The sequence below is a fragment of the Coenobita brevimanus genome, chromosome 98, assembly GCF_032717465.1.
Source record: "Coenobita brevimanus isolate Jiangsu-jjx chromosome 98, ASM3271746v2, whole genome shotgun sequence".
In the NCBI taxonomy this organism is placed as follows: Eukaryota; Metazoa; Arthropoda; class Malacostraca; order Decapoda; family Coenobitidae; genus Coenobita; species Coenobita brevimanus.
The window spans coordinates 18,752,673-18,767,877 of NC_137051.1; the positions used below are offsets into that span (position 1 = coordinate 18,752,673).

A 15,205-nucleotide genomic window follows, 5' to 3' on the forward strand; every position below is an offset into this window, starting at 1 on the left:
GTGGGTTTGCTTTGGAAACAAATCTCTCGTGAAAAAAAAAAAACTAAACACTGGACTGTCTTGTGCGCATGCGTGAAGGGAGTGAGCAAAATGTTGAGTCCCAGTATTTACTCAACATTAAATTTCTGCCTACATAGAGACTGAATGAGTCAAGATACCCACTAGGCGTAACTTACTGTCTGAACAAACAATGTATTAAGAACCTAACTTGCACTAAATGTTGCAGAAATTAAATAATATAGGTTCACTGAAACGGCGGGTTGCCATCACGTGCCATCAATGATATTTTAATTTCTGTTTATGATAAACAATTCACGCTACGCTATATATACGTGTTCTATTTGTATTATTTATATTACGGTATATATCTAAAATGCGTGGCTTGAAGAACAGTGCCCTCAAAGAATACCATAGTACCCCCGACGACAGGGCAAGCCAAACACAGCTTAGTATGCCCGAAGATGCACCGACACCCCCACACGGACCCCACGGGGTAGCCGCCACCAGTCACCACCACTCCCGGCAACAGCGACACATGTCAGCCCGGGCCGTGCACCCCTGTGTCATGCAGCCACCACGCCACCGCCACCGTAGGAGAAGGACACTACCTTCACAGAGTGGAATTGCTGAGCCAGCTAGGGGTGGAGTTAGAAAAAACACTCCAGACGGCGCCCCTCTGGTAGAGACGATCTATGGTCGCTCCCAAAGTGTTCCGGTAGAGACGATCTATGGTCGCTCCCAAAGTGTTCCGGTAGAGACGATCTATGGTCGCTCCCAAAGTGTTCTGGTAGAGACGATCTATGGTCGCTCCCAAAGTGTTCCGGTAGAGACGATCTATGGTCGCTCCCAAAGTGTTCCGGTAGAGACGATCTATGGTCGCTCCCAAAGTGTTCCGGTAGAGACGATCTATGGTCGCTCCCAAAGTGTTCCGGTAGAGACGATCTATGGTCGCTCCCAAAGTGTTCCGGTAGAGACGATCTATGGTTGCTTCCATCCTCGTGAGACAATCTATGGTCGCTCCGAAAGTGCTCCAGTAGAGACGATCTATGGTCGCTCCCATCCTCGTGAGACGATCTATGGTTGCTCCGAAAGTGCTCTGGTAGAGACGATCTATGGTCGCTCCGAAAGTGCTCCGGTAGAGACGATCTATGGTCGCTCCCATCTTCGTGAGACGATCTATGGTAGCTCCGAAAGTGTTCCGGTAGAGACGATCTATGGTCGCTCCCATCCTCGTGAGACGATCTATGGTCGCTCCGAAAGTGCTCCGGTAGAGACGATCTATGGTCGCTCCCATCCTCGTGAGACGATCTATGGTCGCTCCGAAAGTGCTCCGGTAGAGACGATCTATGGTCGCTCCCATCCTCGTGAGACGATCCCTGGTCACTCCGAAAGTGCTCCGGTAGAGACGATCCATGGTTGCTCCCATCCTCGTGAGATGATCTATGGTCGCTCCGAGAGTGTCTTGGTAGAGACGACCTATTGTCATTCCCTTCCTCATGAGACGATCTACTGTCGCTCCGAGGGTGTGCAGAGAGAGGTGAGTGGAGAGACGTCCCCACGGCAGGAGACTAGAGCCCAGGCTTCCTGTCCCAGAGTGACCCAGACAGGCCTCACAGCCTCCCCTGGTCTCTGTTCCCTACGCCTGGCTCTAGAGCAGACGCACCTGACGGACCCCAGTGGAAGTCGCTGCCGCAGCCCTCCCCTGTCAGCGCCCCTAGACACTGGAGACCGCAGCCCACAGTCTCTCTCGGTTCTCCCCAGGACACCCGGGCGTAATCTCTCTACGCCCCCACGATGCCGGGACTTATCACAGAGGTTCCTGGAGCTATTCGGCCCGTCCCGAGGGCCACACGCCTGAGCCAAGCCCAGAAGCCACGGGAAGCCCAGGACGCGAGAGGACGCCCTTACGAGTTATCCCGTGCCCTCTCGGCACGCCTCGCATTGGCGGTGCCCCTAGCCCGGCAGGATCGCCGACGACATGTTCCTGCCTATCCCCCTGATGAATACGTGTGATATTGTAGCACGAGTGATTTAGGTTAAGTGTGATTTCCCCTAATGTAAGTATTGTGCAGTGATTTCATATAGTGAATACCGGGGTGAATAAGATCACAGTGAGAAGTTAAAGGACGAGAGTGTGGAACAAGATCTGATTGACTATACGTGTGAGTGACATCCTTGTTATACAATTAATAAGCCTGTGCCGCCGGGAGATTCCCCTATAAAGACACCCCCATTACTGTGAAGGAATATTGTGAAAGGAAGTATTAATGGTATTCTCTCCCTCCCCCACGCTACCCATAAATCTTGTTTACCACCCTCTCTCCCTCCCATATCTCAAGTAAGTGTAAATCAAGAATAAAATCAATTACCAAAGTCTTTTGGCTAGTGGAAACCATATAAACTTCACGGCTAATATCTGCCGCCCTCCTGTATTACCATAACTTTCCCCTAGCTGTCACAAGTCACTCCCCGCACCTCCCCTAGCTCCTCCTGGTGAGACACAACCCCCCCTCCCGCGCCCCCGCGCGCGCATATATTTACTGCACTTCTAGGATTGTTTGTGTTGTCATTACTATCAGAGAAGCAAGTATCCTGCGAGATACACATATCCCAGATAAGGTTTTATATTGCTATATATTGTGCTGTAATATCTGCTGATTTGTCCTGTGTCTGACTGTGGTAATATACGTGTAAAGGTTGTTGCCTAGAGTTTCTGTGTCCTGCCTCCCTTTATTACACTAAGCTCCGGTCTCGAAAGAGGACCCCGCTCCACGTTAGGTGAAATAGGAACGAGAAGTCGAGCCTAATTCCACCTAGCATTACAATAACATTACCACGATTCACAGTTTCACACAACAATGTAGATATTTAACAACGAAAAATATGCTTCTTAAACAGCGCGGGGATGTGTCTGTCCCAGTGGTGTTGACATTTACCGGAATACTACCGTAGCTTTGAATGCACCCCATTCTCGCTCAGCTTGTTGGTGGGATTTGAACTCAAATGAGCTTATATTAATTTTGTAACTGGTGAGAAAATATTCTGTTATTCACAGAAGGAAACTTTAACTAAAATTGTTAAGTAAATACAATTTAATTCTTGTGGTTTTTATTCATTTTTATAATTTTATTTCTGGTAACATGAAATAAATATTCGGACACTTGGCTGACCAGCCCGCGGAAGCTGTTTTGTCTCCAAATAACAAGTAGAAATCAGATTTCGATATGGATCCCGCGGCAAGGAAAATTCTAGTAGACTGCTTTGTAGCTCTGGAGTTGCTAAAGCACGTTAGGTGGTTGCAGAAACTGAGGAAAGGGAGTGGGTACTCCGTGGTGGCTTGTTTACAAATGACCATGAGGCGCCAAGGCAGACGACACTGTTAGCCGTTTCGGCTCGCAAAAACACGCGAGTGTGACGGACTCTGCTAGCTATTTTGGCTTGCAAAACTGGCTCACATGTTAGCTATTTTTGGTCTGATGTGACGCCACCTTTATTCTACACACGCGGTACAGGGGGCAGATGTACACACTACCTTGCGCTAACCGTTATGGGAGAGGGGGGGTGGAGAGTCTGGGCAGGGTGAGTACACTGGGGACAGCGGGACGGGGGAGGGACTTGGACACTGGGGAGGATCACAGTGGGGATTGCGGTTCCGTGAGGGAGCGAGTAACACTGGGGAGGGCAGTCACTGTGGGGAAACTCTCCCATATATGGGCGTCGGGCACTCCGCGCGAGTAATAGAGTTCACTGTGGCGTACTGGGGGTGCGTCACACTGGGTAGGGCTGAGAGAGTATCACTAGGGCTAGGGGACGGAGAGAGGACCTTCATGAGGGCCGAGACACTGGGGAGGGATTTGGGAGGGGCACAAACAGGAATCTACTACTCACAGTTTTGGCGGAGTGGAGGGCAGGCCCATGGGGCATGAAGGCCTATGCCAGGAGCTTCAGGTGTAGGCCCGGCGTGGGAGGTGGGGCACCCAGTGCATAGTACGGGGATGGGTGCTCCGCAGGGTCGCCACAAGTCCTCGGGGAGTAAGTGAGTGGTATGGGTCAGCACCCTAGCTGCTGCGGCCTGGCAGAAGGGTAGGCTCTCGGGGCTGGGGCCAGAGAGGGCCAGGAGGCACACTGCTCGGCGCCGGCCCTTCATTGTAGTCGGGGTCCTGGAGGAGGACCAGGGGAGGCCCGGGGCTGTGGTCGGGCGTGGAGAGGGCGGCGCCCGGGGCGAGCTGCTGGGGCGGCCATCCAAGCAGGACTGCAGTCTCGCCATCGGGAGGAGGCCATCAGAGATGAGTGGCGGCCTCTTGACTTGGAGGAGTCCAACAACACGAGGGGCTGCAGGGACAGGACACCAGCTCTCGGGGACATCACATCTGCTCCGGCCTCTGGTGGTCTCTAAAACAAAACAGATGTCCTCTGGTGAAGAGGGACGGGCAGAGAGACACCTCACTTTGCCACCGGAGGGGTGGTCGGGGCGGGAGGTGCCTGTCTCTACCGGAGCCTGGAGATGGACTGGGGGAGAGCGGCCAGAGACTGACTCTCCAGACTCCACAGACCCTGAAGGCGGGAAGTAGATGCCCAGTGGATACGCCCGGCTACTGCCACAGCTCTGATGGAGGCTGCACTCCGGCCGTTGTTCTGATGGGGGGGAGAAGGCGCCCAAGGGATATGCCCGGCTATTGCCACAGCTCCGACGGAGGCTGCTCTCCAGCCCTTGTCCCGAAGGCAGGGAGAAGGCGCCCGATGGATACGCCTGGCTCTTGCCACAGCTCCGACGGAGGCTGCTCTCCGGCCCTTGGTGTGAAGGCAGGGAGATGGCACCTGATGGATAAGCCTGGCTATTGCCACAGCTCCGATGGTGGCTGCTCTCCGGCCTTTGGGTCTGGGACTCCTGTCCGGAGGCAGCACTAATGGACGGCGATGACTCGTCCGCTGCTCCTTGTGGGGGATAGCAGCCCCTGAGGCTGCTCCTGAGTCCTCTGTTAAAAAGGAGACCGGTCCAGGTGGCTCGGCGTCCGAGGGCCTGCTTGAGAACTTATCTTTACAAGTCCCACCTCGATTCTGGCTAGTGTTCCATCTGACGGAGTGTAGTGTCCTTTTCCTGCATATTGCCGGGTGGTCTGGCTGCGGGGAAGAAGGGCGTCGGGGCGCGAGGGATATAAGATGCTCTTGCCCGGAAGCTGTGACAAGTGAGCCAGCCTCCCTGTTATCCCGCAGTGTGGTTGGTAATGCTCCCTCGTACTCTCCTCCTGGGGTGGTGGTGTTCGGCTCACCCCCGCCGCACGGGTATTTCAAAAACATTTATTTACCGACCCAGCAATAATCAGAAAATATAACAGACTATCAGAAAGTAAATTTGGTGAGGTGTTTCGAAATAAAGCTTATGTTGATCGAACGTTTTCTGTAATTATTTGGGTCATCAATGAAAACCGCTGTATTTAAAGTTGCATCATCGCTATCTTTTCACGTCTGGGTTATAATTACATGAAAAGGAGGCTGTCTACAAAAGTATTAATTTTGCAAGCTCGTTAATCAGTGAGGATAAACTGTTGTTGTTTATCTTCACAGAAAATGCCGACTTAATAAATGCATGTTTATTTGATTACATTTTTTCAGTGAGTTATACCGAAGTTGAAAAGTTTACTGTTCATTAAATATTTCACGAGAATGATGTAAAGCGACTTGCATTGCTCTTAAAAATTACAGCACGTAAGCTTTTTTTTTTCTTTTTCTTTTTTTTTTTTATAGTTTTTTATGCGATAACGAAAGCCAAAGAGCCGACTGACAACAAGCATGGAACGTCAGGTGAGTGAACCAGCCTTATTTTCCCTATTTATGAGAGAAATGATTGATATATGATTTGTTTTGCGCATGTAAAGGAAATGTCATATTGACTGTAATTAGGTGAGCAAGTTCTCTCCCGTGTTTATAAAATTGTTACATAAATAAGGAAGCAGAGTACGGAGACGGCTCAACCTGTCTCAAGTATTGTCATAACTCGTAAGTGTAATGTTTGCAGCCCACTTTTTGTACCGTATTTTTGGTTTATGTGGTGCATAAGCAGAGGGTAAAAGGTGCATTCTTATAAGAGTCAGATTTAGAAATGAAAATGATGCAGTAATGGTAGCCCATACCTCAGTGGGTACTCGGGAACATGCAGAGTCCATGAATCATTTACATAGTGATTTTCTTGAAATTTTGCTTTCAGCCTTACTCTGTTATTACACGGGACAGGTATATGTATGTCAATAAAGAATTATAAGTTTTTAATAAGGGGAAAAAAAGCACCAGCTGCACATTTGTATTTCATGTCTGATGCAATCAAATTGAGGTTAACTTTTATGTTCTCATCTGGTTAGCTACCCCAAAGCATGTAGGCTTGGCTAACTTAGAAGAGGCAAGGTTTGGGAGTACTGTATATGGTGCAGCTCAAATCTGTAGGTACACCAATCCTTTCTAGTAAACATTTAGGATAAGCTAAGCTGGTGTAATATGGCAGTCATGTACCTTAAACAGAATTTGTTTTTCAGGATATAAGTGTTCATACAACCACAACTTATGGCACCTAATATACAGTATATATATATATATATATATATATATATATATATATATATATATGTGTGTGTGTATGGTGTTTACCAATGTACCCTATGTAATCTTTGAGGCAAAACCATCTCTTAAATTAAAAAAAGAAAAAAAAAATCCTTATATTGAGTCAGAGACTTGTAAAGATGTATAGAGGTGCATTTTTTACTATAAGAGGATTCATCATTCAACAAGGAAGGTTATATTAAGGATAGGGTGGGTTAGGTTAAGATAAGTTTGATTAGGTTAGTATAAAATAGGGTTCGTCCATCTGTCTTTGGAGCTTTGGGGGATTGCAAACAAGTTATGCCTTTTAAATGCAGTACACCATTTGTAAAAGAAATAATAAACATTGAAACTTGAAAACATAAAAAATACTCAAATAATTCCATGAAGGGCTTTGATAAAGAAAAAACTGAAGAAAACTTCATAATAAGGTAGTTACATGGCTCCATGATTATGACGGTAGATAGATAGAATTTTATTGACCACAGCTACAAATGATCATACACATTATTTTAAAGATTGGTCCAGTGAAAGTACATATATATTAATACAATGAAATACTAAAAACAAATTACAACACCCTAAAGGGAATTCTTAGATAACACATCGGCACGACAGTGAAAAGCACTGACTACATCTGCCTTTGTAACTCCAAGTAAATATAATGATACAAACTCTCACATCAGAAACAACGCCCACCCTGGATTTCATATCAACTTCAAAGATAAATCAAAGACACAAATGCTCAAAGTATATAAAACACGTACTCCTTAACTTAAAGTAATATGAACAGTGACCTTTATGTACCCAGGAATAACATATGCTTTATCTATTTACTTCCTTCCTTTAAACATTTATGTTTTATACTTTATAAGTATCCAAGATCTTGAAAATTATAGTATATAAAACATGTACTCCTTAACTTAAAGTAATATGAACAGTGACCTTTATGTACCCAGGAATAACATATGCTTTATCTATTTACTTCCTTCCTTTAAACATTTATGTTTTATACTTTATAAGTATCCAAGATCTTGAAAATTATAGTACATCTTTGAACATCATCATATCTATTAGAAAATATATGTGTGATAGTTGAAAAATTATAAACGTCTCTCAAGTGTTGCGTCATAGCACATTCTTGTATCACATGAATCTCATTTTGTATCTCACCACACTCACATACCCTCTCCTCTACTGGTAGCCTTCCACGTCCCCTTCTGTTCCATCGGCCCACCTCTATTGCTAGAGAATGTGCTGACACTCGGAACCGCATAAAAGCAACGTGATAGTGTTCACTTACATAGTTATTCTCTCTGTATACTGAATGGACATTTAATTCTGGGTTTATTTCCATATATGTTTTACGTTTGGAAGACTCTGAGTTGGAAATTATGGCCTTCAGGTCCCGAAATCCTTCAGCTATATCATCCCTTTCATTATGTAATAAATTGTTAATGTATGTATGGGTCTGGTATTGATTGTTCATAACAGTATTAATGGCTAAAACTAATGGGTCATCATCCATTCCTTGCCTCTCATTCCACGTCTTACGAAAAAACTTTCTTTGCTTGCATTTAACTGAGGATAACCAGATTCTACATAACACAAGTCATTACACGTAGTTAACCTAACATTTAAAAGACTTTTTAAAGACCAATTATACAACCTCACAACCGGTCTCAGGTCCGCACCCAGCCAAGACTCACATCCATATAAAATAGCCGACACCAAACAAGCATCAAACACACGCTTCTTAACACAAAAAGGAATGTCATTATTTTTCCTTAAAAATTAAATGAATTTGATGACATGAGTCATTTTGGCGTCTGCGTGAGCCCTAACCGATGACGAAACTGAGCTGTCAGCCGTAAATGGTGAACCAAGATACATATACTGAGTACACTGTTCTACCACCAGACCCTCTACCCACAAATCTTCCTTATCCTCAGGCATACCATGTATTACAAAAAATTTTGTTTTTTCTCCATTCACTTTCATACCATACTCATCACAATATTGCATCATCAGTGACAACTTATTAATCATCCCACTGCGCGAAGTGGAGAGCAGCACAGTATCATCCATCTGCATTAAAATATGTAGCCACCTCAAGAATCCGTCACCACCACAATGATCTTTAATCAGTTTAATCAAATCATTCACGTATAATATAAAAAACAAACAAGATGTAGGGGATCCCTGACGAACTCCCAATGTGGCAGCAAACATGGCGGTACCAATAATGCTCTCAGTAACATTATATACAGCACCAATAGCACCCAACATAACCATACCACATCCAAGACGCTTTAAAATTCTTATTAGAATATGTCTTTGTACCCGGTCATAAGCCTTACTAAAATCAACGAATGTTACAAATAACTTTTTCTTTTTCTTTCTAGCTAAATCTGTTAGGAGGCGTAATGTCACTATGTGCTCCACACAGCCACGACAGGGCGACGTGGAGGCAATTTGTTAGTGGCCACCCCGAACGGGATTGAGGCATCTGGCAATAGATAGATAGATAGACTTTCATTTCTTGTGGAAATCAAGATTAAGATAATTCAATCTTGCAGTGACTCCCTGCACTGCTGTACCACAGGAATCCTATTTCCTCCCAATGAATCTTAGGTCAGAATCAATCAGAATACTGTATATAAAATAATATTGGAATAACATATTTCAATCTTGCCCAGTTTTGACCTAACCAGGACCATTTTCAGCTTAGGTCAAAATGGTTCAAGATATGTAGAAATATTGGAATAATACTGTATATTTCAACCTAACCTGACAACTGAGCCTAATCTAGACCAAACCAAGACAATTTCAAGTCCCAGCCAACTAAGAATTAATTTAAATTCACTTACCAATGCAGTCCTTGTAGTACTAATGGACCCGGGTTCAAATCCCGCTGGGGCAGGGACCAGTTTAAGGATTTCTATCTATCTATAGCCCGACGCCCTAATCCCACAAAGGGTGGCCGCAGACAAAACGCCTCCAAGTCGCTCTGTCACCCACTATTTGACTACCCTCCCCCCAACTCACCCCCCCCTCCCTCATATACCTCTCAACTCCATCCCTCCACCTCATCCTCGGTCTACCTCTCCCTCTCCCTCCCTCCACCTCACCTACATACACCCTCATAGTCAATCTTTCATTCTCCTTTCTCTTCACATGTCGAAACCACCTCAGTGTATTTCTCCTAATCTTCTCAACCACATCCACATCCACCCCACAGCGTTCCTTCACTTCTTCATTCGTCAACCTGTCCCTCCACGTGCTCCTCTCAAGTAACCCATTTCCACTGCTCTCACTCTTGACTTGTTCCCTTCTTGCAAGGTCCATGCCTTGCTTCCATACGTCAGGGTAGGGATCACAATACTATCATGCAGTGACTTCTTAACTTCCATACTCACCTCCCTATTTCTCATCACTGCTTTCAGTGTACCAACGACCTTCCTTCCCTGCTGTACCCTTTCACACACTTCATCCCCCAAAGTTCCATCCTTACTCATCACACTACCCAAGTACTTGAATGCACTCACATTCTCCATATCCTCACCATCCAACCTCACTGCACACTCTGTGACTTCATTCCTCTCAAACACCATAACTTTACTTTTGTTTACATTAACTTTCAGATTCCTCCTCCTACACACTGTCCCAAATTCATTCACCAAACCTTGCAACTCCCATTCATCTTCACTCAACAGTACTGTATCATCAGCAAACAGCAACACCGGAAGCTTCCAAATCTCACCCTCATTCATTAGAGCCACCCCCACATCCACTGCCCTACCCTGCACCTCCTTTACAACCCCATCCATGTATATATTAAACAGCCATGGAGACATCACACAACCCTGTTTCAGTCCCACATTGAGATCAAAGAACTCACTCAGCTCACCATCCACTCGCACCGTAACCCTAGCTCCCTCGTACATACTCTTCACAGCACTCAACAATTTCCCCTCCACTCCATATATTCTCAATACCTTCCACATACCTTGCCTATCTATTCTGTCATAAGCTTTCTCCAAGTCCATGAAGGCAGCATACACTTTCCTTCCCTTCTCTAGATACTTCTCCACTAAACATCTGAGAACAAATATCTGATCTACACACCCTTTTCCCTTCCTAAATCCCCCTTGTTCTTCTCCAATTAGCTCCTCTGTCATATGCCTAACCCTATCAATGAGTATTCTACCATATATTTTACCAGTCACTCTAAGTAGGCAAATACCCCTATGGTTACCACATACTTCTCTCTCTCCTTTTCCTTTGTATAAAGGAACAGTTATACCTGATTTCCAGTCCTCTGGAACCCTTCATAAATATCAGACTTTACTGATCTACCAGAAGACCCGCCGACATGTCGTAAAAATATCCCCGCTAATACCAATACACCAGTCCTGTATGAGACAGCCCTAGCATGTATTCAGTATGTACCGTGGGTGTTAGTGCCGAAGTGGTGACATGTAGAGGTGTGCGGTATGTAGGAGAGCTACTGGGCCTTGAAAGCAGGCTGTGAAGCCTATGCCCAGAGTGGGACACATTAAAAAAAAAAAAAAAAAAAAAAAAAAAAAAGGCTACAATTGGTTGAAATAACTGTTATTACTTGTATGTGGCTAAGTTGTATGATAATGTTTCCAGTGTTGATGAAAGGTATTGAGTATATCCCAAATTCCCAAGGTCCCATAGTTCTATCTATCTATCTATATTGCCAGACGCCATAATCCCGTACGGGGTGGCCATTTGACTCTTGAGTTATTTGTTTTACAGGGAGGGGCACTAACCCTCCACCAACCCACTTGACACGTAGGGAGCACGTATGGTATGGTTATATGGTTACCACCCAGCGTTGTAAATGGTTTCTTGGCTTACAGGAAACCATTTGGCATGTCACTCAACGTAAACCCACCTGTAATGGAAAGAAAAGCAATAAGTAGTGACAGGAAAGATGGGAGAAATAGGAAGAGAGGAGGACAGACACAGAAAAAGAATACTAATAATACTCTACCGAAATTCAGGGAATAGATGTAAAGAAAGGAACGTTAAATGTTAGCTTTATATGTTTTGCTTGTTAATTTCATTTTGCCTTTTTTCTGTTGTTTCCAGTATTATATCCTTTTGCTTTTAAGGCCTCTCCCTCTATCTATAGCCAGATTTCATATTCCATAAGGGGTGGTTGTTTGAGTTTGTTTTATGGGGAGGGGCTCCAACCCTCCGCCAACCCACTTGTTGACGTGTAAGGAGCACGTATGGTTTGGTTCTGTGGTTACCACCAAGCGTTGTAAATGGTTTCCTGGCTTACAGGAAACCATTAGGCTTGATCAATGTAAAGCTTCCTGAAAAGGAAAGAGTAATAAAAAGTGTCCAGAAAGATAAGGTAAATTGGAAGAGGAAGGCAGACACAGAAAAAGAATGGTAAAGGTGAAGGAAGAATAGACAGCAGTACATCAAGTGAGTGGATGATGGTTGCCACCACTTAACACCACAGTTGGAGACAAAGAATGATAAATGTCATGCAAAAGTTTTATGAAAGAGAAGGACTGTACCAGAAGCTTGAAAGGTAAACAGTTACCGGTACGTGTACCATTGATAAGAGAAAAGGGTAACAACAAAGAGTGCAAAAGTTGTAAAGGAAATGTGTTGGACATACTGTACCCGGTACTGTACATTCAGATAAAATGCAAATTTATTAATATGGAAGAAATGCCAGGAAGCCTGTTATACTATCAAGAATCAGTAAATATTGACTTGCAGGAAACTCTCTTTTATCCAGCGTAATTCACCCAAGCCTTGTGCCGGATATTGCTTGGTACCACCCATTAGTTCAGTATTTGTCGTCAAACTGGATATTGCGTTATTATCCATCTTGGCCCTCTCTCCCAAAAACTCTCCCTTGAGTAAAAGATGAAAATTAACCATAGAATACAATAAAGTAATAGTACTGTAATACAGCACTGGTTGGCTACTGTTTGCAGGCCAGTAGATACACCTTGAGGGTGGATATTGCACAGGTGGAACCGCTGGTTATGTCCCATTTTGGCACCATATACTGCTTAATTTTTCCGGATAATGCTTTAATAGAGCCAAACAAGCAGTGCCGGATATTGCAACGATGGATAATTGAGAGTTTACTGTAATGCTGCATGAAAACTGTATGAGGAACTAAGAAGTGCATTTACAGTACAGTACTTAATGCCTCCCTTGTGCCTGAAAAGTCATCAGAACAGCATTCAGATAGGTTTGTTATTAGTCATCGGTTTCATTGCAGCTTGAAAAACTGCTCTGTGAGTAATTGCCAAGATATCCTGGTGCTTTCAGTGTTTGCGTGGGAGAACAAAAGTATAAAATGTAAATCTATCTATCTATCTATTGCCAGATGCCTCAATCCCGTTTGGGGTGGCCACAAACAAATCGCCTCCAAGTCGCCCTGTCCCCCGCCATTTCACTACCCTGCTCCCAACTCACACCCCCCTCTCTCATATACCTCTCCACCCCATCCCTCCATCTCATCCTCGGTCTCCCCCTCCCTCTTCCACCCTCCACCTCACTCACATACACTCTCTTCGTCAGTCTTTCACCCTCCATCCTCTCCACATGGCCAAACCACCTCAGTGTGTTCCTCACAACGCTTCCTATCACATCCACATCAACACCACAACGCTCCTTTATATCCTCATTCGTCAGCCTGTCTCTCCACGTGACTCCACAAGCTCCTCTTAAATAACTCATTTCCACTGCTCTCACTCTTGACTTGTGTCCTTCCAACAACGTCCAAGCTTCACTTCCGTACGTTAGAGTTGGTATCACAATACTGTCATGTAGTAACTTTTTTACTTCCATGCTCACTTCCCTGTTTCTTATCACTGCTTTCAAGGAACCAGCAACCTTTCTTCCCTGCTGTACCCTTTCAAGCACTTCACCCTCCAAACCTCCATCCTTACTCATCACACTACCCAAATACTTAAACGTACTCACATTTTCCAATTCCTCACCATCCAACCTCGCTATACATTCACTGACTTCACCTCTCTCAAAGACCATCACTTTACTCTTCCCTACATTCACCTTTAGGTTCCGTTTCTTACACACTCTCTCAAACTCATCCACCAAGCCTTGCAGCTCCCCTTCATCTTCACTCAACAACACAGTATCATCTGCAAACAACAGTACAGGGAGTTTCCAAACACTATCCTCTCTCACCAGGGCCACTCCAACATCCACTACCCTACCTTGTACCTCTTTTATTACCCCATCCATGTACAGATTGAACAACCATGGAGACATGACACATCCCTGTTTCAAACCAACTTTCAAAGAGAAAAATTCACTTAGTTCACCATCCACACGCACTGCAGCCTTAGCACCATCATACATACTCTTCACAGCATTCAACAACTTCCCATCTACTCCATATATTCTTAACACTTTCCACAATCCTTGTCTATCCACCCTGTCATATGCTTTCTCCAAATCCATGAAAGCCGCATACAACTTCTTTCCCTTCTCTGTAAATAAAATACAGTAATTCCACGATATGTAGAACCCTCTTTAAACGAGTTTTGTTTTTGGTGACTGCCTTGAGCTGGCCGAACATTATACTCATTTAACGAGTTTTCATTTGGTAAAAGAATGGACACGTGGGACACTGACCACCATGGCCTCCCTGCACACACACACACTAGACATGAGAGTGAGAGGACGTGCTTGGCATTGCTCCGCATCAGGTCAATCTCGGCCCTCAAATGGCTATACCTAAAAAGTATCTTTATATGAGTCAAGCTCAGTACTAGGTACAACTAAATAGTGTTCTAATATAAAGAAGGAAGTTTAAGTAAAAGTGTTGTTCCAATAACACAATACAACGAAGTAGGCAGCAGTGCCGAAACAAGCAAATCAGCTGTTTCAGTGTTGACTGTTTAGTCTGTGACATAGAGGAATGCAAAACTGTAAGTAGAAGCTTTCAGTTAGTACCAGAAGATGACCACCATCTTTAGCAAATCAACTTTGGATGGAGTTAAGAAGAGGGACAAAGGTAGAAAGCAGGATGATTTCTACCAGGAACTGGTGGAAATGGAGATGCATGATAAACTGGTAGAACGAGTATACAGATTAGAGAAGGCATTTCAGAGTGAAATAGATGAAATTAAAAAGCAGTTGCACATGCAGAAGGAAGAAAACAAAAATTTAGTAAAGGAGATTAATAAGAAAGACACAACAGTAGTTGAATTATCAGTTGAGGTGGATACACTCAGAAGGACGAATAGTGATGTGGCAAGCACAGAAATAATACAGAGACGATAAGGCAGGCAAGCACTCAGATAGATCATAGCAGTGATATTGAGGAGAAGATAACCCAGGTAAATGAAGCAATCCAAAGCTACAAAAATGATGTGGAAACCACATATGCTGAAATGGTGAAAGTAAAGAAAGGCATAGAAACGAGTTAAATAAAAGAGCATTAAAAAGGAAGCGAAGAAAATAATCCAAAACAATCCAAAATTGGTCAAAGATTCAGCAGACATCAACAAATCTATAGTAATCACTGGTATAGAGGAGGAAGAAATAAAAAACAAGATTTCGAGTCAAAAAGGAGATGGCA

General features: G+C 44.3%; 1 protein-coding gene across 2 annotated transcripts in view; it reads left to right on the plus strand.

The window, feature by feature from the left end:
* Positions 1-5,777: 5,777 nt before the first annotated feature.
* The window catches only part of HisRS (histidine--tRNA ligase), a 152,512-nt gene continuing 143,084 nt past the window's right edge, over positions 5,778-15,205 (plus strand). The window contains exon 1 of one of the 2 annotated variants that reach the window (XM_080283849.1): positions 5,778-5,802. In XM_080283849.1, the coding sequence (XP_080139975.1) occupies positions 5,791-5,802 (12 nt within the window). In that variant the 5' untranslated portion in view covers positions 5,778-5,790. The remainder of the gene's footprint in view (positions 5,803-15,205) is intronic. The other variant, XM_080283848.1, reaches the window with a different exon arrangement.